The sequence below is a fragment of the Apis cerana genome, linkage group LG2 (assembly GCF_029169275.1).
Source record: "Apis cerana isolate GH-2021 linkage group LG2, AcerK_1.0, whole genome shotgun sequence".
Lineage (NCBI taxonomy): Eukaryota > Metazoa > Arthropoda > Insecta > Hymenoptera > Apidae > Apis > Apis cerana.
Window position 1 is genome coordinate 6,715,845 of NC_083853.1, and position 25,600 is coordinate 6,741,444.

Consider the following 25,600-nt stretch of genomic DNA (forward strand, 5'->3'; position numbering starts at 1 on the left):
TATCGAATCGAATGAAATAATAATATATATATAGGTACTAATGGAATGAAAGGAAATTAAATAAATATAAAAATCTTTGAAATAAAAATTGACATAATAATCATAGACGAGATATAAAATAGAATTAATGATCTAATATATATTTAATATATATTCAATTCACTTTTTATGTTATGTATTGAGATTCTTTATTTTTCTTCATTTTTTTCTTTATTATTATATTTAACATTATTCATTTGGCCTAATAAAATAACATTGTAACATTAATAATGTTTAAAATTATAATTAAATTTTAATATAAAATTATAAATAAAAAAAGAAAAAAATATTCTATTACAAAATACTTTATAGATGTACATGAAATATACATTTTATACATAAGAACAGACAAAAAATTTGTCATATCAAAGTATATTTTGTTTTACGAGATCATTATTTTAGAGATATATTCTAATCTACCAAACTAATATCAATATTTTTTATTTATTATTATTTTAATTATCTTAATTATCTAAAAGATTATTATTTTAAAGATTATTTTAAAAGAAATATTGTAATTTTAAAAAAAAAATGATAAAAATATGTTCAATTGATATTCCGTATCTCGTCTATGATCACACGTCATTCATAAATGTCGCATTTATAAAATATTTCGAAGAATATAAAGATAAGAATTAAAAAGAAAAAAATTAAAAAATAAAAGAAAAAAAAGTGTTACGACTAGATATAAAAAATTCTTTTTAAAATATTTCATTTCAAGAAATAATATTAACTTTCTATTTTATTGTGAAAAATATCTTTATAACTCAAAAGATGGCAGTGACTTACTTTATTTTTCCTACTATTTATTATTTTTGTCTATTCTATTTCATCTACAATATTTTAGAAATGACATTGATTCCCTAATTTTATCATATTCTCTCTATCTTTCTCTCATTTTGATTTGTTCTTAATCATCGTTATTTTATAAAATTTATACGTGCAAAAAACAACTGCGATCAAGTCTCTTCTTTATCTAACCTATTAAAAAATCTTAATAGGATCTAAAAGATCTAAAAAAATCTATTTAATTTATTGAATATACATTTTTTTATACACGTTTTATACACGTTTCTTTTTTATATATTTATATATATATTTTTTATAAATATATTATTACATACAGTATTAATATATTCATAATGGGACACATCTTTGGAAGGTGAAATTATATAAAAGCTATAGTCTTTCCAATTTCGATGATTTTAAAATATTGAATAATTTTATATAATTAATCGACTTTTTCGAAATATTTGCAAAAAGAAATTGTTATTATTACATAAAATTTTACTTATATACAGACATCCGCAATATATGTATTAGCATACATCTTACTGATTTCCTAAAAATAAACTTCTTGCAATATTAATTGCAATTTAAAATTAATTTAAAATTAATTTTTATATGTAAAATATATAAAAAAAATAATTTATATATATTAATTTTAATGATTATTAATATAAATTTTAAATTTGAATTTCAATCATTATTAATAGTGATTTATAATTTTTTTTGTACAATCGGTAATTCAGATCATGTCACATTAAAATTCCATAAAATGTAAGTCTATTCTATATCTTGTCTATGTGATATTGAATAACATAACCTAACAATTTGAAACATAAGGAATATACGAATTTACTGCATTGTTATTCATTAAAATTAGAAATCAATTTAACTTTTTACTATACGAAATTACATAACTCTATATGTAGATTATACATACTATATATAAAATTGTATATATGTTCTTCAATAAAACAGAGTGCATAAATAAAAAAGAAGAATGATTTTACAATTTTTTATGTAATTCTTCTGCAATTTATACTTTATATAAATATCAAATTATATTCTTCTACATTAATAATATAATGATAATATTATATGTACATGTCATTTAATTTTGTTAAATTTGTATCATAGTTGAATTTCATTAAAATTTTGAGTTAGAAGTAATAAATTATATTTATATCATGGCAAATATCAAGGTATGGTCATTATTATCATTTTAATTTGTTATGATGTACATTTATATATATTTAAATATAATATTTTTAATACATAATTTCATTTTCAGGAATTACCAGAATTACAAGTTTTTAAAACAGTATTATTCCACTGTGTAGTAATAATAGCCTTACCTGTATTGTCATTTTTTACTAGCAAGATTTTTATTTTTGATGGTATGAAGCAAATATTATAATATTTGATATTTAGTAAATATAGAAATTATAATTTTTTTAGAAAAAATGTTAAAGAATATATATTTACATAAATATTATCTATAAAAATTTAAAAAATTTTTAATCTAATATCTTAAGCTCTTTATATATACTTTCAATATTATATAATGAACAACAAAATTTTTTGTATACTAACTTTAAAAAAATAACAGAAATCCTAATGTTAATGAAAATTTTATTTAAAGTATAATAGAATATTAATATATTAATAATAAGTATAAATAATGGATTGTACAATTTTTTTTATCAATCAGAAATCTCTTTGAGGAAATGAAATCAGTTTCCAGTATTTTTTGAATTTTTAATTTTTAGGAGTCTTTTCTAAAATTTAGATATGATATCTAAAAAAAAAATTTTTTTAAATTAAAAAATAGTTTCTTTTACTTAATATATAATATATAACTATATTATATATATTGTGAATTTATTTCTAAAATAGTGAATGAAAACTTTCAATCCTTCATTGTATATAAATTATTGAGTATACTAAATTATAAATAATTTTGATTATATGTTAATATTATATTTATTATAATATTGTATTATTTTTTTACGAATCTAATTTCAATATAAGATTGATAATTTTAAATTGAAATATATTTTATACTTTATTTTTTTATATTTTAGGTTTATTGGGGCTTAATCATGTGCCAAGTAACGTATATTCAGCTGCTGTTGCGATTCTCGTATTACACGTGGCTCTAGGATCTTTTATATATCGTGCATATTTCGATGATCAATCAAAGACACAAACAAAACGAGATTAATCATTTTTTCTTGTTTGAAATATGTATGTAATTAAATACACTTTCTGGATAACATATTTATTCGTGTATAATTATCGGAAAAAAATGTTACATTATATTGCATTACATTCTGCAATCGCTTACTTCTTTGTTGATATTTCGTTTTTTTTTTATTGAATACTGTGAATTGTGCAAAGGGAAAGTTTATCTGTACTTGTATTAATTAATGGAACATAATTACTAAATAAAAAAAGCAATGGCATTCCCACACAATATTTGCATATTGTACAGCACAAACTTTGCAATATACATACATCTACATGGAATATAATTCCATTATACATATTTTACTTTTATATTTGAGAAATCTTGTAGTACATTTTATAATTTATAGTGCCTCAATACATCACATCAGATGGATAAATTAATTATAGTGCACTTTATGATCACAGTACTAGATCAGGAGCGAATTTATAATTCTCTAGGCAGATAATTTTGATAACTATGTAGAAAATATATTGATATATGAATTTTTAGAAAAAATTAAGAAATACAAACAACTATTACAAAAGTTTAGTACAAATCCGCCCCTAATGATACTGAATAGAAGCCATGTATTTTTTTATCTTCAAGAAAGAATAAATAACAAAATGAATTTGTAATTAATATAATACAACATAACAATATATCACTGATTTTTTTTAGTAGTACGAATGAAGAAGAATAGTATTCTAGATAAAATATCTTTGCAAGAATTGCAAAAAAAGATATCAAATTAATTGAAACACAGATCAAACGAGAAAATATTTTTTACTTTTATGAAAAACTATTAATTATGTACAATATACCTAACTATAATTTTTCATTTTTAGAAATTTCATGTCATCAAAGCTTCGATAATATTAAAGTATCATAAATTGTACACGATTTAGGTTAGCAGCTCTTTTAAACACACGAAGCTTTAGCAAAACCTAGAACAAGCTTAATAAATTTCATTAATGAAATATTAATTTATTTAAGTATTGTAAATGCAACAAAAGTTTATATGACAGAATATTTCGCTGTCGGCCTAGAAAAGTGTTGGAATGAATACTTATTGTATTAAATACATAAGATCGCCAGCGATATTAACTACTTCACATTTTAATTTAGTTATTAGCTCTAACTTAATATTTGTCCTATATATTATAAGTAACAATGTATTAAATCTTTCTACTGGCAATGAAATCAGGAAACTCTTTAGAGTACTTCACTGATAAATTTTGTTATACTTTTCTAAAAGCATATTAAAAATTGAAGAATTTTTTAATTAAATTATATGATATTTGTAACTTCTTGAAATTGAAATAAGATTATTGTAAATGTCATGCTCTTTTAATTTAAATGGTTAATTTTCGAAAATGTACTATTAATGAAACAATTTTAAAAAATCATATCTTGAATTTCACGTCAATCTTAACTTATTATAATTTATTTGAAAGAAATTGTCTTACATAAATTACTATATTAAAACATACACATGTTCTTTTCTTAATGATTTACGATAAAAATTCTTCAGATTTCAATATACTTAAATTAATGATACAGTCCATCATAAATACATAAACTTATCACATCGATGATTGTGATAGGAGAAGAAGAGAAAAAACAATCAATCACATGTGCTAACTAAAAATATATCAGGCGCTTTTGTGACATGATAAAAATGATTTATGTGATGACATAATTTTCGATATTTTAATCGTGATAGATTTAATAGCATTAAAACACATAAAATAGGATGATTGTTACTCAACATCCATTTTTTCTTCTTGGGGTTGTTGTTGCTGATTAGTCTGAATATGGCCATCACCTTGGCTATTTTGATTTTTTTGATGATCTTCACCAGTTTTATCTTTAGGTTTTTCTTCTTTTGGTGGTTCAATCTTAGGTTTTGGTTTATTTAAAATTGGTAGTACAATACTATCCAATGTCTATGAAATATAAAAAAAATGTGTAAATAATAATTTATTATTTTCATATAAAATTTTTTATATATATTTTACATACCAATTTTTCTCCACGAATTTGTGCTACAGTAACTGGTGGTTGTTGTGTGCGAGGTGTACTGGCAAGAAGTATGCGTTTTTCTTCCAACCAGGTCCATTTTTCATGTACTGCTTTCTCAACCTTCTTTACCTCTTCTTCTGTTAAATGAGAATATTTATCATCCTTTCCACTGGATGCTCTAATGAGATCTACCCCTTTTTTAGCAAGTTGTAAAGCTGCTGATAAATCATCTAGTGCGTGACCTCGACCTTCATATTCTACTCGTCTTTCTTTAATTGGTTCACCTTGTGACTAACAAAAGAAACAAATAATTTTTGATTTTGAACAAAAAATACTTAATAATATTTAATATGAAAACAATGTAACTTACCTTAAGACGTGTTAATCGTTCTGAATAAATTTGTCGTTGACAATCCTCACCTTCTTCGTATAACCAATTTTCAGTTTCATCTAATGTACGACAAAGTGCTTCTTTATCTATTTCTGTAACAAATGTAGATAATTGATCCTCTTCTGATAATTTAGCACGAAGATCGTAAACATATTCTTCTAATGCATTACGCGCATCTACACGTTCTTTTTCTTGTTTATCTTCAGCAATCATTTTAGCCTATAACAAAAAAAAAAAAAGAGAGAGAAAAACAAATTAAAACAAATCTTATTAAAAATTCTATTAATATTTTGTAGTAAGTAAATATGAACTTACTTCTTTTTCTACTGCAGCATCAAAGTCACGTTGAGAAAGTCCATATTCACGCATTTCTACTGGCAAATCAATTGTACGAATAGGAACTTTCTTTTTACCTTTATTTTCATCATTTTTATCATCGCTCTGAAAAATAATATAATATTGATATGAAATAGTTTTATCTGTTTAATTATTTCTGCAATCAAATTTATTAAAACTTATTTATATTATTATAATCATTAAGAAAATATAATGAACATTCTTAATGAACATTCTATATTAATTCTCTCATCTAATATTTTTAAAATTAAATTTTTTAATTTAATAATTTAATTTTTAATTGAATAATAATAATTTAACATGTATTAACTTATAATTAAAATAGATAAAATAAATATAATAATGTCATTATAATAATTAAAACATTTTAAACAAAGGCACACATAAGCTGGAAATCAGGTGATGATAGAAATGAGCAGAGGACAAAGAGGGGCATTATTCTTATGCGAATAATTTTCAATTCGTTTTACTTTAAATTCAAAATATATTAAATAATATATACTCAATATAAAGATGACTGTTACAATTCAAAATATTATACGAATTGAAAATCAAACCGCATTGCCTGCCTTCACAATTTTAGCAATTTATTAAAGATTATTGCATTATTAAATATTACTGTCTCTTTTCCTTCTGCGACCCAGTGAAAGGAATAATTGAGCAAAGACAGACAGCACGGCGTGACACAGCTGTATCTTGGACCCATATACATTACATGAAATTATATTATGCATGTTTATATTTATAAATACAAAAATATTAATTTCTATCTTGTTAAAATTAAATATTCTAATTATATTACTTTCGTTCATATATCGCATATTATTAACCGAGTTTGCAGAAGAAATCGACACAGATTTTGAAACTTTAAACATAACTAAATGTCATGCACTAAAGAAACTACAATGCGTAGGAAATTTCTAATTCATGAACAATTTATACTTTATAAGCACACATAAATAAAATCTGATTAATTTACAATATATTCGAAATAAATAAAATACAAGAATAAATATGATTTATTACAAGCTTTAAATTAAATTAAACCTAAAATTTTCAGATTTTAATTTTCTTAATGTGATAAAATATGATTAATAAAAGAATTTTTCAAGATAATATAAATAAATATAAAATATATAATACGCGATTCTTATATCATGCAGGATATTTTAAATTTTATGATTGCAGTGATCATATAACAGATAATTGATGATGCTGACGCGATGAAAGAAATAAAAAATTTATGCCACTTTTACACACGAAAAGCTATTCGCGTAATTACTATTATAATTTATAACAATAAAACAATTTAAGCAAAAGTCATAAATTATTGCACATGTTTCAGTTAACATATGGGTCCAAGTAATGATAGTGTGTCGCGTACCGAGCTGAGCCAAGAGAGAATCCTGGAGGAGTAGGAAGGGGCAGAACCCCTCGCACCTCTTCCACCATCATCAGCATCTGAGTTCCGTCGCGTTTTATCCATGCTCACCTAAACCACAACAAACTCACATAATCATGCATCAGACACTCAAAGCATATTATGAATACTATTTTTCTACAAAAGTTAATTTCTAAGAAAAATAAATTTTTCTTAATTCTATCATTTTTGCCATAAATTTTATTTTTAAATATGATTTTAGTAATTCTGGCATTACTAATTACTTAAATAATATAGTTAACAACAATATAGTAACAATAATATAGTTAAACAAATATAGTTAACAATTTTATAAGTATGTTAAAATGTTACATATAAGCTAATTGAAAATAATTTTAAGCAATAATAAAGTTTGAATAAAAAATGAAATATAATAAATATATATACCTCAGGTGCCGGTGGTTCATTTGCTTGTGCTTCTTGATCAGGTTTATCTTTTTTATCTTGCTGCTGATCAACATCCATATTATTTTGTTGTTGCTGATGTTGTTGTTGTTTTTCCTCTTCTTCTTTTTCTTGTTGTGTAAGTTCACGTTTTTCAATTAATGATGCCGAAACAATAGTAAGAATGCCATTCAGGTTCACTCTTACTTTTACTTTAACTTTTGATAGCTCTCCTTCCGGCGTTGGTTTTACGTTTTTTATTGTGTATGTACCTATAAAAATACTATATAAAAAAAAATACTACTTATTTATTTATTAAGAAAATAGAATCAAATGCATACCAATATGAGTTTGAGGATATGATGATGGTGGTACAGAATAGCTGGCAGTGAGTGTAAATGGATTTGATCGATAAAATGTTAACGTTTTTGAAAATGGTACAGGATGATTGTGTCCAAAAATTTCCATTTCACTAAAATATAAAAATAAAAAATATATATTCTTTTTAAATATTAGATATTATATATAATATATCAAAATTATATTAATTAAAATACCCTTCTTCGCCTTGAGTAGGATCCCATGTTAATTTTAATGGATATGGTTGAATATCAGTCACCGAGAAATCACGAACTCTAACGGCAGGACTTAACATTGCACATTGAAGTGCACATCCTCGAGCAACTGCCTCATCTTGATTTAACGTCGTAGATACAGTACGTCCAAAAACTTCTTCAACTAATCGTTTAATAGCAGGAACACGACTAAAACCTCCTGCTAATTCAACTGAATGAATATCTTCTAATTTTAATTCTATAAAAAAACATTGTAAATTAGAATATAACTGATAGATGAACTGATTTTAAATCAAAGTATATCAAGAAATAAAACACACTAGAATCTTCAAGGCATTGACGTAAAGTTGATTCAACGCGTTTAAATAAGTGTGCACACATCGCTTCCATATCTGCTCGTTTCATTTCGCCATGTACATCTTTTTCATCCATAAAACATTCAATATTAAGAGGAAGTGTTGTTGAATTGGCAGACATTTGTTTTTTCAATTTTTCTACTTCTCCTAATAGTCTTATATATGCTCGTGGATTGGTGTGTGGATCAATATTATAACGTGACTGAAATTCTTTACAAAAGTGTTCTGCTAAAATAGAATCTATATTCCTTCCACCTAATTGACTATCAGCAGCACTTGCTATCATCTATAAATAAAATTTAATAACATTTATGTCTGAAATTATTTTTTAATTACTTTCTACAAATATGTTATTATTATTAAATTAATATTACTAATTATTAATTACCTTCAATTTTCCTTTGTGAAATGCACAAATGCTCACTTGTAAGCTTGCATATCCACAATCAACAAAAACTACATTTCTTGGAGATGTTTCAGGTGCTGGTAAATCTTGTTTATAGATGCCATAGCACAAAGCAGTAGCTGTTGTTTCATTAAATAATCTAAGAACATTTAAACCAGCAATTCGTGCAGCATCAAGCAATGCCTGACGCTCAGCTTGTGTGAAATATGAAGGAACAGAAATAACACAGTCATTAACAATAGTCTGAAGAGCAGTTTCAGATATATCTTTTAATTTTGTGAATAACATTGCAGTTATTTGTTCAGGTGAAAAAATGTGTTCTTCTCCTAAATATTGTACCTAAAATTTAGAAATAATTATAATCAAAATATCATACATACTTAATAATTAGTATTAATAATTACTTTTATCATTATTATTTTTATTGCACAAATTACACACAATGTGATTCATCGTGTTTTAACTACTCTAAAGAGATATAAATAAGATATGAGTCTCCCACAAATGTGAGAAATCTGGCACAATGCCCAGACTGAATCTAGTTAATATTAAATCACATGAAATATATATAATATTTAAAAAATTCTATTGTTTTTTAGAAATGTATTTATTATGATTATATTTTATAAAATATTTTATAAAATAATACATATAAATATTTTCTTCTTCAAATGTTTTATAATTTAATTATTAATATAATATAATTAATATAATATAAATACATTTCTTATTAATATAATAAAAAAATTAGTTTTCTTAATGAAAAGAACTTACATGTATACCAATACTTCCATCTGACTGATGAGTTACCTTAAAAGGTAACATCTGAAGCTCTCTTTGTACTTGTGGGTCATTATATTTTCTACCCAATAATCTTTTAAATCCATGAATGGTATTTTTCATATTGGTTACCATTTGATTTTTGGCTGCCACACCAAGAATTCGATTTTTTCCACTGAATGCTACACATGATCTAAAATATTTGTCTATTAATTCCAATTTATTTAAGTAAAATTTCATATTGTATAAATATTACATCAAATATATATTCTGTATATATATATCACAATATAAATTATTTTTAAAATAATCTGAATATTTTCAAAATATTCTATTTTTATATTTAATATCTACTTTTATATTTTTATTATATTAAAAAAAATATATATTAAAAATATAAAATTATAAATTTAACATTATCAGAAATATTCAGAAAAATATTTAATAAAATATTTAAAGAAATAAGATTAGAAAATTATGATATAAAATTTTTAATATTTAATTTTTAACATTAATATTAAAATAACATATAATAAAATAACATTAAAATAAAAATTTTCAGAATATTATATCATATAAAAACATACTAATTTTTTTATATAAAAAATATAAATTTTATTAAAATGATACATATATATCATAATAAATTTTCTTAAAATTTTAAAACTAAAATTAAAATTATCTTAATATGATTAATAATCAAAATATTTAATTATACTGTAATATTTAAAAATTTTTTATTTTTGATATTTTATTAATAATTAAAAAGATATAACAAACAAAACAAATTTTGACATTTATTTATATATAATTATCAAATATTCAGTCTAAAACAAATAATATATATAAATATATAATCCTTAAATAATTTTGGTAAATTAAAATCAAATATTTTCTATATTTTACTATACAAGAGCTATAATAGAGATTATTCCTAATAGTAATCTCGCATCTTTGTCTATTACATTAATGACGTAAATCGATTCCATTTTATATGACTATACCAATTTCGAAAAAAAAAAAAAAAACTCATGGATCATAACTATGGACTTTTTTGTACATCTTAGTCATATAAAAGTAAACGATATATTTAAGTAGATAAAACAATTTGAACATAAATGGCTGATCAAATAATGTCTTTTTAACTTTACATACTATTTGTATAAAATTCAATTATATACTATTTTTAAATTGTTTTTATATTTTTATGTAAATGTTCACGAAAAGAACTATAGTAATAGTAATATAAGAATATTTAAAGATACCGGTGTATACCGGTATCTTTTTAAAAAGGAGAGACATTAAAAAATGATTATTATAATAAAAAAAACTTACGGTGTACTTCGAAGACTATAATCATTAGCTATGGTTTCAATGCCTCCTGCGCGTGCTACAGCCACATAACAACTTTCGTTACCGAAGTCAATTCCGATCACGGACATAGCAGCCATGGCTGATAGACTAGTACGTTTTCTTTATGATATTGAATAAACTATTGTGTTTAAATCAAATGTTAAATGCCGATTCTCGAAAAGGATGTATAAATGATTAATAATTGTTTAGAATACGCGTTAGTACTTATTGTATACGCTGAATTCACAAGTTTTCTGAATTCTTGCTCTTCACTCACGCAATAGTCTGAATGAAATGCCCTTCGCACGGTAACTGTGATTACTTCTTTCTGCTAACTTCTGCTGCAAATTCACCAATCATGGCGCTGCAGTATACGATTCCTATTGGTCAGATGGTTGTTCTGGAACATTCTGGAATTATGCGCCATTGGAATCTTCCTTTTGGACATCGTTAGTTTTGTTTCTCGAAGGATCGAGAGTAATAAATTGATATATAACATTTTACAAGAAAAACATTAGAAATTATTATATCTACAAATAAAGAATTCATTTAAAAAAATTGATCTATTATGTTTTTTTATTTCTGCATATCATTTTCTTAAATTTTTTGAATTTATATATAGCACACTTTGGACATGGGTATGATTGGTTTGCATTACAATATGTCCGTCATGAAACAAATTTTGAAATATCATAATTATAAATGTTAAAAAAATGTAATTTTATAAATATTTACAGTATTATATTATATTAGGATTATATATAGAATTAATATATGTATATATATACATATATGTACATATATATGTATATATATATATACACACACAATGTTAAAAAATAATTTTTAATATAATTATATTTTTATTTTTTTACATTTTACATATATACTAAATATAGCTTATAAATATTTAAATTATTGTTTATATGATTCTATTTATATGATTAAAATAAAAGAACTTCATTACTATCTTGTGTCAATGCAGTTTCTTAAAATGTTTATTACGTGATGTATTCTCTAATGTACGAAAACGTCATTTAAAGTATATAATCTCAAAATAAAACTATTAAAAACGTAAATATAATACAAATTGTGTTATTGCATGATTACTAACTATTGGCAGTTATTCAATGAATTTATATGTCTGTGTATTAGTAATAAGCATTAGATATGTTAATCGTATAAGATAAAATCATATGGTTTAATCACATTAGTCTATAAAATCTACATATATAAAATGTCACGTTTGTGTAATTTACGATTTTATTCAATTATAAAAGAGACTAAATATTCAACGATTTTAATAAGCAATAAAAATGTAAAAATAACAGATAAAATAAAAGCTATATTGTATCAAAATAGTAGAGGTTATGCCCAATTTCATTGGAAATTTGAAAAATATATTTATCCATTATATAGATTTTTGGATATGCTTAAATCCAAGGAAATTCATCCTTTATTAACAAGAATAAAAATATTATCGAATAAATATAATATTAATTATGAAAAAAGTAGTAAAAAATTGGGATTTCTATTAAGTGGTATTGGCATAACTATAACTCTTTGTGAAGCAAAAAATTATAGAGGTATCTTTTATTATGAATTAATAATTAATATATAATTATTATATTAAACATTCATTTCTAATCAATATTTTTTAATAGATAAACAGTTTTTTCGGGCTGTAAAATATGGCAACATTCCAGAATTAAAAAGTGTAAGTATAAGAAATCACTTTATTATTATATTAATAATTAACAAAATATTTCTTTATAGATTATAAAAGAAGGTATTGATATAAATACACGTCATTTATTGGGTTGGACAGCATTACATCTTGCTGCTATTAATTCACAACCAGAAGTTGTTAAACTTTTATTAAAGTATGGTGCTGATGTTAATGCTCAAGATGAATTTATTAATGTCTATGGAAGTGCTATAGAAAAAGGATTACATACTTTGGATGGTATAAAAGATTAAAATCTAAATTATAATTTATCAAAAATATAATAAGTATTTGTTTATTTTTATAAATTAATATTTTACAAGATATTGCATAAATTTTACAAATTTTTAGTGCTTATGATAAGAGAGGAAGAATTTTGTGATCATTTGAATAGTAGAGCTACATTTAAAGGTTTTACTCCATTACATTATGCTGTATTAGCAGATTCCAAGGCTTGTGTACAAGCTTTATTAGAAGCAGGAGCTGATCCAACAATGAAAAATGAATCAGGACATCGAGCAGTAGAATATGCTAAAGATGGAGAACTTAAAGAAATGCTTATAAAACGTGCTATAAAATATGATGAAATAATGAAGGAAAAAGTACATATGATTAAAATCAAGTTTTGATTTATATTTAGTGCTATTTTTGATCTATGTTTTTACCTGATATTGTAAACAGGAAATAGAAGAACGTCGTAGGTTTCCATTAGAGCAACGTTTAAAACAATACATTGTTGGACAAGCTGGAGCAATATCTATTGTTGCATCTAGTAAGTATTTTTTGTATAAAATTATTAATTGATGATACAAAGACATATTTTGTAATACTTTTTATAATTGCAGCTATTAGAAGAAAAGAAAATGGATGGATAGATGAAAAACATCCTCTAGTATTTCTTTTTTTGGGTTCATCAGGAATTGGAAAAACTGAACTGGCTAAACAACTGGCTGCATATATTCATAAAAATAAGCAGGAAGGATTTATTCGATTGGATATGTCTGAATATCAAGAAAAACATGAAGTTGCTAAATTGATTGGTGCACCACCAGGGTATATATCATTATATATATTATATCTTTATTTATATCATATAATATATATTTTTATTTATATGATAAATATTTAAATATTATTTTATTTCATTATATTAATTAGGTATGTAGGCCATGATGATGGTGGACAATTAACAAAACTTTTAAGAAAATGTCCAAATGCTGTTGTATTATTTGATGAAGTTGATAAAGCTCATCCTGATGTACTTACTGTCTTGTTACAATTATTTGATGAAGTATGATTATTTCTGATAAATACTTTACTGAATATTTACAAATATTGTATCAAAATGAAAATTTGAATTTTTTTAGGGAAGACTTACTGATGGTAAAGGTAAAACAATTGAATGTAAAAATGCAATTTTTGTAATGACATCTAATTTAGCAAGTGAAGTAATTGCTGATCATGCAGTACAACTTAGGGAAGAAGCTCAACGTGTTGAGAAAAAACAGGATATAAATTGTGATGCAGAAGAAGATTCTGAACAAATTGAAATATCTCGTAAATTTAAAGATGAAGTGGTATATATTAACTTCTTTATAAAGTATTTTTTAAAAACTAAAAATTAATTATAATTAAATTTTATTTTATTTTATAGGTAAGACCAATATTGAAAACACATTTTGGTAGAGATGAATTTTTAGGCAGAATAAATGAGATTGTATATTTTTTACCATTTTCTCAATCTGAACTTATAAAATTAGTTGCTAAAGAATTGGAAGCTTGGGCAGATCGTGCAAAGAAAAGACATAAAATAGAATTGAAATGGAATAGAGAAGTTTTATCATTATTAGCTGAAGGATATGATACTCATTACGGAGCACGTTCTATTAAGTATGAAGTGGAAAGACGTGTTGTTAATCAATTAGCTGCGGCACATGAACGAGGCCAACTTGGTATGTGAATTTATTTATTAAACCATGAAATAAATTAATTTTCAGATTATAATAAAGTACTATATTTTATATAGAAATAGGATGTTGTGTATTGGTGAAAGTCAAATGGTATAAAAATGGTGCAAGTATTGCGTTATCAATACGACGCAAAGGTGCAAAAGATTTTGTTGATCTTTCAACAGATAATTTAACAAAAAATCTGAATTCTGCATTTTAATATTATTTTGAATGGACCTATAATTTCATCAAATGCAGAAAATATATTATAGTTTGATCTCATGGTACATATAAATAAAAAATTTGAAATGTTTTGTATTATTTATTGTAGAAAAGAAATAATATTTGTAATAGTAATATATATTTAATAATATGGGATAATTTGAAATCCGTGACAAAACAAAATGTAAATAAAAACCATAAGATGTATACTATTCTTACAAATGTTTAAAATTTCTTTTAAATTATATTCTACTTTTTTTTGTATACATAAACAATATGAAATATATAATCTGACGGAAATAAGTAATTCTTTATTTTAAATCGAATTATGAGGATACATTACAAGAAAATATTGATTACACTTCACATTTAAGATACATTGTACATTCTTTAATAAGACAAGAGATATTCTCAAAATATTTAGAAAACCAGTTGTGGAAACTATTTCTCTGCCTTGCTTATCGATCGTCTTATAATACCTTAAATTTCATCTCATTTCTCAATTACGTATTTGTTTCTCTGCTTTGCTTATCGATCGTCTCATATCTTAAATTTCATTTCATTTTTCAATTATGTATTTGTACAATAATCATAGTCCCACCTGCTATCATTATAAATAGATCAATCATTAGAAATAGATAGAACTTTTCCGTTTAGTTTAATCATATTATGCAAGGCAAATTCAGGTCCAACAACAGGGTGTCTATTTATGTAAAAAGTAGCTGAATTAATTAATGTATGTATGAGATCATTTTTGAAATTGGCGCATGAAATTTGTGGTAGAAATACGATACAAATATGGTGTTTACAGAATGTTTGTTTCGTTATTTATAGTGAATGCAGAAACACGAAATTTATATAGTCATTATGCATCGTCACAACTATTACAAATATGTTGGAATGTTAAAAGCGTGTACTGTATTAGACACCCAAAATGATTGTTTAAGACAATGGTATACATATAAGAACATCTTTATATATATGCCTTTTAATATAAATACTACGTATCATCGAAGACACGCGGAATATATATGTATAATAGAAATACTGTTAAGTATAAGTTAAGCGTACGATTCGGACCACGCTCATAGTTAATTAAGCGTTTCTTCCCAACAAACTTTCTTTCTATTTTTCCAATTGTTACGTTTCACGTAGTTATATATCATTATATTTTTATATAACATATATTTATACTTATAATATTCTTAATGATAATCAACATATAATTTTTATTCTTTTTTCAGGTAACATTTCTTTCAGCTAACGAATCAAAAACATTTAATCGCTGTAGTACACGAGTATGACTCTAAAATATTTATTAATACGGCAGGTTCCTTAATCGAACTCTCTTTTTTTTAAAATTAACATTAAATAGATCTAAGCTCTGGAATTTTCAAAATTATCAGTATATATGATATGATAAACTTTGGTCGGAAATGTTTACATTTTCATTTGGTTTTTGTCTCTTCTTTCTCATTCATATAAATCAGACTTCATTATTTTAATTTACACAGAATTTGATTTCTTTCTATTTTATTATTATATATTATTCTTCTTTTTATTTTTCAATGCCTTAGCAAAAATGTGAAAAAAGAATTTAATAAGTCAAGAATTGTATATTCTATTATTCAGTGATATATCGAAAGATCGGATATGATATATCCGTATAATACGTTTTATTATTTGCAAACGTTTATGCGTTTATATCCATATCTGAACAAATGTTATATGATATCATGTAACTTTCTTTTTGCATTTTTTGTTGCTGCTTATATATTCATAAATAATTACGACATTAATAACAATAACGCGTTAGACTATATGTATTTATCGAAGGAGAATCGTTTTCATTAGGCTTTCAATTTGTTTATGTAAACTATATAATATGCATAATGCATGCCTTGTACTTCTCTGAGGTCAGTTTTGTTGCATAGTACAAATTTAGGCCTAGGAAGTACATATATATATATATCTCATTTCTGTAATAGTTTCAGACTTTAATAAAAATCACATATTAAAACATCATTACCCACATTGTTTATTTTTTTCTATGTTTTCTTTTTTTTTATCACTAATGTTTTTATTAGTCGAATTAGTATCATTTGTCTTATCTTGAAATTATTTCAAAGAAATAATTTCATGATATATTCTGTAACGAAAAATTTTTATTGTTTGAAATATGATTATTTACTATCACGTATATTCGTCATCGCGAATAGAATAATTATTTTTCTGATCTATTTAGGTACATTTAGCCGCCAGTAGAAATAAATGATTTATAAATACATGTATGTGTATAATGTATATACGTATATAGTGTATACATAAAACGATTGTCTCCTTCTTCGTAGGCAAATTCTCTTTCACTTTTCTTCAAAATATTTTTCACTTAGTGTAACACTTTTAAATAAATAAATGAAATATTCTGTTATAATATCTTTTTGTCTAAATAAATAAATTGATTGAAGGTTAGAAAAACTTAGAAAAAATTTAGTAATAGCAAAATATTAATAGTTCACGAGGATTCAGGAATTATAAATCGCTGGAATGGATAGCGACGCTTTTTCGCGATTTCTTTATTTGTTAGTGAGTTTGAATATATTCATAAAAATGATTTCACATATAACACTATTATTGTTTACATATACCATATACCAATTATGTATATTATGTTGTCTGATTGTATCCTTCTTCTATAATCCGACAAAACAACAAAATGAAAAAGAAAAAAAGAAAGAAATGCGTTCACATTTTCACAAAATGATCACGTTTTGTTTCTTTGGAAAACAATACATGACGAATAAAACATCGATTGATAATTCTTTTTCTTTTTAATTTTTTTTTTTTTTAATGCAATGTATGCCACATATCGATGGTTTTTCTTGGCGATTGAGTCATGTGAAGCCAATGTTCTCTTCCTTGACTTCCACTTCCTTCCACTCCACGAATGACTCCTGTGGCAGGACCAATGATACAGGAACCAACAATCACGTTTCCTCCGATAAATTCATTGCTCGAATCCATCACACATACCTTACAAAAAAGAATTATTTTAATAATTTTGTTAATTTTTGTTTATACTCATTCGAACAAATAAAGAATCATAATTTAAAGAGAGATATTTTGCAAACTTGTAATAAAATAAAATAAAGAAAAAAAAAAGAAATAAAATAAATAAATAAAAGAAAAGAAAAAAATAGAAAATTAAAATTAATGAAATATTTTTTTTCATATATAGATATATAGATATTATTTAATTGTTTATATCTACAAAGTTAAAAAATTTTATAGTGAAATATAATTATATGAAAAATTTTGAAATTTTATTTTATTATAATCAATTAAAAATTTTTGTTTCATGACGAAATAGATCGATTTTTTGATTTAAAAATTTTTGATTTAAAATATTTGCAAACTACTGTAGATATTTATTCATTTCATGTCAATATTTTATTCGAGGATATTCACGAAATTCATTCACAGAATATACAGTTGTGTCGTTTTATTATAAAAGTTATTATTAATATCTTTCTCGTTTTTTAATTTAAGATGAATTTTTTTCATGATAAAACATTCGATGATCACGAATGATATTCTGTGAACTCATATGCAACACGCGAATTCAATGTATGTAAATTTTTAGAAACAAAAACACATTTTGTTTTTTTTTATTAACGTAAAGTTAAAATGTAAATAAAAAATTTAACGTCGTTCTGTAGAATTATATTTTTTATTCGATAAGATATATTTATGTATTATATTTGCAATCTTTATTTTTGAAGTTATTATTTAGTAATAAACATTGAGGTTATGAAATGAAGTTTCAAAGATTTTCTTTTATTAATTTTTTTTTTATTATTTCTTTTTATATAAATTTAATAATTTTATGAAATTTTAAGGATTTGATATTACTCATTTAAAATTTCGCTTAACAAGTCTAGAAATTTATGTGGAAAAATAAAAATGGTTCCTTTAAAATTGTTACGAAGTTTTGTAGACGATTCTTGCAAATCGATAGAACTCGTTTACAATCGACAAATTGCGTGTTCTCAAGTTGCGATATATATTATATTGCGTATCATAGAAATGGCATCGGAAGTTCTTTTTTTTTATATATTTTATTTCTAGAAATAGATTTATTATATGATTATATGATTAATTAGAAATAAAAAATTTTAAATTTGAAATATTTTATTTTTTATGCTTAAAAATCATATTTAAAAATAAATATTTATTTTATATTTTATAAATGTAATTCTAATAAATGGAAATCGATTTTTCTATAATTTTTTTTGAAGAATTTTTATTTGATTTGAATATTATTTATTAAAAGATAAATAATGTATTTATGTTATTTATTAAAAGATAAATAATATATTTATAATTATTATATCTTTTGACATAACATTTGAATAAAAAAGAAAATGTACTGAGCTATATATCGCTGATTATTGAATAATTTTAATTTTTTGAATTTAAGCATATATAATAATAAATGTTATGAAACTATATTTGATTCTAATATGATATTCTAATTTTCTAGATGATTTCCAACTAGTGGGAAAAAGTGAAAAAGTGAGCTATATTCAATGATATAAAATTTGTGGGGAAACAAGTGGGAAAAAGTGAAAAAATGAGCTATATTCAACGACATAAAATTTGAAAATTAAATTTTTTTCATACCAATGAAAACTTGATTTTTCTCTTTTATTATCATATGTTATATATTTAATATATTTCACATATTTATCTCTGTAGAATTTTGTTATTCATTCGCAATTCACGAATCGTTAATTTAAATAATATTTTAAAAGCATTTAAAAGTTGTTATAATTTAATTATATAGAAAACGAAGCTTTTATTTTAAATTCAATATTAAATTCAATTTAAGGTTAATTATATGTGATATGTAATTATATGTGATGAAAGTTATTTCCTATATAATAATGAGAGATTCATGTAAAAATTACGACCAATTGAATTTAATTTAACAATGAATACAACAAGAAATTAATTTTATTATTTTTTTTCTATTATTGTACTATTCTATTTATTTCAGTTTGACAATTTGATTTGACTTCATATTTTTTCTTCCAATAGAATATAAAAAAATAACAAAAAAAATATTATAAAAAAAAATATTATACTTTTAAAAAGAAAAAAACACAAATTAAATCACATTTCTCAATGAAAATCGATATTTTATTTTCTTGCAACATTTTGATGAAACATTTTGAAACATTTTTCATCATGACAATCGATTTGCATAATACTATGATTATTATAAAGAAAGAAAAAAAATTAGAAACATATATATATATATATACATGTTTCTAATTTTTTTTCTTATATATATACATGTATTTACCTCGATTGCTGATGATGCGAGATAGTTGGCAGGAACATTAAAAGACATCGCCTCATTCCAAACGGGGCTTGTCGTAGCTTTTCTTACAGCAGTTTTCTTTTTTTTCACCCTCTTTTCGCCGCAAAGAAGATTTACTTTCACGAACGAATCTAAAGTTTCTTTGTCCTGTGAAATACAAATAAAGTGTAAAACTTGTAGTTAATGTGTTTATAAATGTTTTCTTTGTTATACAGAAAGATAAATATCAATTTTCATTTGAAAGAAAAACAAATAAATCAAAAGAAATAAAAATTATTAATCGGTAATATAACCTTACTTTTTTTAATAGCCATGCAAATCAAAATTAATTATTAAATATAAATGAAAAAATTGAAAAATTGAAATGAATATTCTTTCGATGATTATTAAAATATATGTACAAGAAAATAAAGTTGTGCAAATTGAAAATTAATTATCATTACCTGTGGTGGAAATAGATTTCTCGCTTTCAAAATTTGAACTGTTAATCGTTCGGCGCTTGGAAGATAAGAAAGGGATAATAGAACTTCTTGAATTTGTTCAGGTGGTTTTCGTTCGCGTTCAATCTCTCCCCAAACTTCTTCAGTCGAGGTAGGTGAATCCAATCGTAAAATATGTAGTGGTACTTTTACAGATCCGACTATATCATTTCTAGAGAAACGATCGTAATCGAGCACCTATTAAATAAGAATTTTTTTTAACATTGAAAAAATAATTATTTCTTTGTGCGTATAACTTAACAAATTTTTATAATTCGTAATAAATATCATAATAAACATTAATATAATTAATAAGACATTATTTTTTAAAATAATTCTTATTAAATATATCGAAAATTTTCGTTCATGAGAAATCTTATTTAATAATATTTATTTACATATTTGTTCTATATTTGATAAGATCAAAAAATTATTTAATTAAATAAATAAAATAAAATAATCATTAAAAACTTCATTTTAAACAGAATCTCATTATATAAAAACATATAATGACAATTTTTATTAAGAAATAAAATAGAAAAATATAAATAAACTAAAATTAATTAAAAAATTAATCATTAAAAATTACATTTTGAATTTTGTTTATGAAAAGACACATGAACAAGTGAAAATTAAAAAAATTAACGATACAATTAATAATGTTGTGTTGATTGCCTGTAAAACTAAAGTCCTGTCCTGAAGTTCGTCGTTACTGACAGGGAATTTGAATTGTTGATCGAAGAACGGATTCGATTCGTTACGGTATATCTGTGTTTGTCGTTTCCTCGAATCCACTTCAGGATTGAGCATCAGTTTCACGTAAGGATCGTTGAATCCTCCTTGATCACTTCCAGCCAGATCGTGCGCTTCGATTAGGTGTACATGCAAATCCGATCGATCGAAGTCGTATTTGAATCGCAAATGCAGCCGGCCTAAACTCTTTCCATTTCTGAAATTACAATCAACACGATATACGTTAGTCGATTTCCTATTGATATTATAATGAATGTAACATTCAATAATGTTTCGATAGTAGAAAAGCTTTTATTATATATTATATTATATATTATATCTTAATTTCAATTATAAATTATTATATCTTAATTAATTATAAATTACACAATTTTATAATACAAATAATTTTGCGAATAATATAACTTCTTTTATATAATAGAATTTCATTCATTTTCCCAATAATACAAAAAATTGGTCTACTATTATATAAAATTACATATCTTTTGTCTAGTTTATATAAATGTTTTTTTATTTTCAATTATAAGATTTGTCGCACTATCATTTCAACAAAAATGATAAAAAATTTCATTTGATGAAAATGTAATTTTAAAAGATAAAATCAAATAGAACATAAAATTGTATATTTCTTCTTTTGTATATTCTTTCTTTCTTTTTCAATCTCGAATCGATAATGTTATGTAATAATTACGCTGTTAAATCAAGCGGTTATTTTTGTTTGATCGTTGTATACGTTCAACCATATATTTTATAATAAATACGAATCTACATGTATACATTACTTAATTATATATGTATTTCATATTTCAATTAATAGACACAGAAAATACAAAATGTTCTTTTCTATTAATCGAAAGATTAATCGTCTGCGTGTCTCTAGTTTAAAAATCTGATCAAATAAAATAGATGGCTTTCGTATCCAATTACCATATACCCAGTAATTCAATCCTTTTAGATGCTATGCGTGCACAAGGAGGAAATGGATCGACATATAGGTCATCGAATAATATCTCTTCGAAGTAAATCAAAGTTACATTCGATCGAAAATATGTATTAAATATGAATGATAAATAATAAAACGCAGACAAAAATCTATATTATCGTATCGAATAAAATATTACGATTGTGATCACGATTATTTGCGATATTTTCTTGAAAAATGATTTCTCAAGAAATGTAACATTATGAGTTAACATGATATTAGCATTTCAAAAATTTTTTTAAAGAAAAAGTAAAAAAAAATATGAATCTACATGTGTGGCAAATAAGATTGTTATTAGATCAATACATACTTTTAAAATTTTTATCAATTTGAAATAATTTTTATTTTCTAAATTCGATATAAGAATTGAGATAAAACAAAATATTGCTTTTTTCTAATATTCAAGAAATCGTATCTGATTTCTTTCTTACACAATTTTATGTAAATTTTATTGACCGATAAAGTTAGTAAGACTCTTTGAATATTCAATAGATTTTATTATTGATATCTAAGACTTACATTGAGATAAGGAAAGAAAGTAAATATTTAAAATAATACTTTCTTTATCTTTCTATATTGTAGAAATTGTATTTGATCACGATCATTATATATTAATTATATATTTAAATTTGATTAACTCACAAAGTCAATAACTTTTGAATATTTAAAAAATTTTATTATTAACTGATGATTAACTCGTTGCATTCAGATAAAAGAAAGAAACGAATATTTATGAATGAAATATATATTAAATGAAAAAATATTGCAGGTACCCTCGAGCTTTGAGATAAATAGGGCCATCTCTTCGTTGGTAGAGGTCAGGTTGTATAGAACCCAATGGTGAAGCTGGAGGAGGTGGTCCACCGTCACTATTACACAAAAAAAGTATTACATTCAAGTATTACAGAATTAAAGATTAAAAATAATCCGTGCGATAAACATGCGATAAATATTTTTTCGAATGAAAATATGAAAAATGATCGTGAAAGACAAAACATTGTCTCTTCATTTATCAGTTACTAAATGACTTTTTATGGTTATATTTCATTGAAATGACATATGTTTTATAGAAATTAGAATAAATATCTCTTAAGATTTATCTTTTAAGATTTATCATATATTGCATCAAAAGTGGAAATCACGTTTAGACAATCACTCTCACATGTATCCATTTGCAAAAAATATTTGCAAAAGTAATTCTTAAAAATTTTACTTTCAACTATTAATAATAACGATTTTTTTATATGGATAATGAAATGATGAAAAATGCCTCACCTTCCGGCAATGCGTGATGGTGGAATAAGAAGGGGTGAAAGACTTCGGCCAGCTGATCTGGAAGCTCCGTGGGCAACGTTTATCGAGGAACCACCACAAGAAGAGCTCACACCTGTTGCCAAAGACGACAGAGAGCTCTGAGATGGTGATGCATTACTGCTCACAAGACTTCCGGAACAACTGGCTGGACTCCCACAGCGTGCATCTAGCGATGCGGTACGACCAGGTGATGGCGATCTGTGCGTTTAGGAATCGAGTGCAAGGTGCATTTCAATTTTTCTCTATTACATAACAAAATTAGAAATAATATAATAGTAAGTACCATGAATGATTTTCAATCAATGATTAATGAAATGTATCTTTAAATGACTGTTGTGATAAAATATGAAAGAACAATAGTTACATTTTGGATTTGAAACATCTCGATAATCCATGTGATAATAAAATTTAATACGATTGATATCTTTCATTTAATATCTTTTCATCTGATATTTTTCCTTTTTAAATTTTATTATATTTTATTTTATTATTTTTTTGTTTAACTGTATTTTATTATAATAAACTTCAATTATTTTTCGAGAGTTTGTAAAACTTTCGTAAGGATCATTTTGCCAAATTATAAGTTTAGTAAAGTTCTATAACCCACCATGCCAGAGCAATTAACAAAACTTCATGAATGATTCGATGAAAGCTTGAACATTTATTTAATAACTCTAAAGGAATTACTCTCTTCTATATTATACATACAGGATATTTATTTGCATCCGTTAAAATAACTTTTTAAAAATGATAAATATAAAAAAAATAGAATGTTTTTTAAGACTTTATATATAATAATACAAAAAATTTTTTATAATCATTCCAAAATTATTTTAAGATTATTTTAAAGTTCAATAATTTAATGCACAGGATTATACGAATGAATGAAATTAAAATTAAATGTTTTCACGTAATTTTTAAATAGTTTTTAGCTTGTTAATTAAAATTTTGAACTTTCTTTTACCTCGAACTTCTGCTCGGTGGATAAGACGAAGCAGCATGCAAGGGATCGGGGCGATGATATCGTCCATCAGGTCCAAACGATCGAATCTGTGTTGTAGTGGTACTACGGTGGCTGGAAGATGATCCAGATGGTCCAGATGATCCAGATGATCCAGATGGTCCAGATGGTCCAGATGGTCCTTCTAATGAGCTCTGCGAGCTCACAGATGAATTCCTTGTAAACAATCGTCCCATGCTTCCAGATCCACTGGTACCACCTGGATAGCTTCGACTTTGGTGCGGTAAACTTCCTATTTCGAATTAAAATTAATTTTATTGCATCTATGAGAATTCTTTTTCATTAAAACGCGAGATATTTTCATAGATTGGAATCAAAATTAATCTATGTTTCGATTGTAGATGCAAAGGGGAAAATCAACATTCTTTAACTTTTTCTTTTTATATACGTATTGAAAATTAAGGACATAAAAATATTTTTTCTATATGACGAAATGCTTTACTGTAGAAATGATTAATTTTCCTACAGTCTTCGTACGAACTTTTACGTTTCGATCTCACTCTTGTTTCAACAAACAAAAGACTTTAATCTTTCATTCACGTACAATTGACATGCATACATTAATAACGAGTCTTCTTTCCATTTCATTTCTCTCAAACTTCACGAATTCTATAGCCACGAAGAAATGAACTATCTGTTAAAGAAAAA

The 25,600-nt window shown here is 24.1% G+C and overlaps 4 protein-coding genes across 9 annotated transcripts in view; 2 read left to right on the plus strand and 2 right to left on the minus strand.

Annotated features, from left to right (window-relative positions):
• Positions 1 to 192: 192 nt before the first annotated feature.
• Positions 193 to 3,105, plus strand: LOC107996786 (vacuolar ATPase assembly integral membrane protein VMA21 homolog). Its single transcript, XM_017055007.3, has 3 exons — positions 193 to 2,027; positions 2,117 to 2,222; positions 2,910 to 3,105. Exons 1-3 carry the CDS (start codon positions 2,013 to 2,015, stop codon positions 3,047 to 3,049), a joined length of 261 nt encoding a protein of 86 aa, XP_016910496.1. The 5' UTR covers positions 193 to 2,012; the 3' UTR covers positions 3,050 to 3,105.
• LOC107996782 (97 kDa heat shock protein) lies at positions 3,091 to 11,239 on the minus strand. Of its 2 annotated transcripts, XM_062071971.1 has the most exons (12): positions 11,103 to 11,239; positions 9,762 to 9,960; positions 8,970 to 9,326; positions 8,546 to 8,867; positions 8,208 to 8,463; positions 7,992 to 8,122; positions 7,654 to 7,922; positions 7,210 to 7,317; positions 5,784 to 5,909; positions 5,448 to 5,687; positions 5,078 to 5,368; positions 3,091 to 5,001 (listed from the first exon to the last, which is right to left on the minus strand). In XM_062071971.1, exons 1-12 carry the CDS (start codon positions 11,216 to 11,218, stop codon positions 4,816 to 4,818), a joined length of 2,601 nt encoding a protein of 866 aa, XP_061927955.1. In that variant the 5' UTR covers positions 11,219 to 11,239; the 3' UTR covers positions 3,091 to 4,815. The 2 variants fall into 2 exon arrangements, with proteins under 2 accessions (XP_061927955.1, XP_061927956.1); XM_062071972.1 differs by lacking the exon at positions 7,210 to 7,317.
• A 506-nt stretch (positions 11,240 to 11,745) lies between these two features.
• On the plus strand, positions 11,746 to 15,317 carry LOC107996783 (mitochondrial disaggregase). Its single transcript, XM_017055000.3, has 10 exons — positions 11,746 to 12,706; positions 12,785 to 12,837; positions 12,897 to 13,086; positions 13,198 to 13,448; positions 13,528 to 13,618; positions 13,692 to 13,899; positions 14,005 to 14,137; positions 14,214 to 14,423; positions 14,501 to 14,798; positions 14,873 to 15,317. The coding sequence occupies exons 1-10, from the start codon at positions 12,358 to 12,360 to the stop codon at positions 15,013 to 15,015; spliced, it is 1,926 nt and encodes a 641-aa protein (XP_016910489.1). The 5' UTR covers positions 11,746 to 12,357; the 3' UTR covers positions 15,016 to 15,317.
• Positions 15,300 to 25,600, minus strand: part of LOC107996784 (synaptotagmin-5) — a 116,835-nt gene continuing 106,534 nt past the window's right edge. For 4 of the 5 annotated variants that reach the window (XM_017055002.3, XM_062071973.1, XM_028666149.2 and 1 more), the window contains 7 exons: positions 24,896 to 25,184; positions 23,893 to 24,129; positions 23,391 to 23,486; positions 21,558 to 21,831; positions 20,847 to 21,080; positions 20,386 to 20,550; positions 15,300 to 18,050 (listed from right to left, as the gene is read on the minus strand). In XM_017055002.3, coding sequence (XP_016910491.1) covers positions 17,865 to 18,050; positions 20,386 to 20,550; positions 20,847 to 21,080; positions 21,558 to 21,831; positions 23,391 to 23,486; positions 23,893 to 24,129; positions 24,896 to 25,184 — 1,481 coding nt within the window. In that variant the 3' untranslated portion in view covers positions 15,300 to 17,864. The remainder of the gene's footprint in view (positions 18,051 to 20,385; positions 20,551 to 20,846; positions 21,081 to 21,557; positions 21,832 to 23,390; positions 23,487 to 23,892; positions 24,130 to 24,895; positions 25,185 to 25,600) is intronic. The other variant, XM_017055005.3, reaches the window with a different exon arrangement.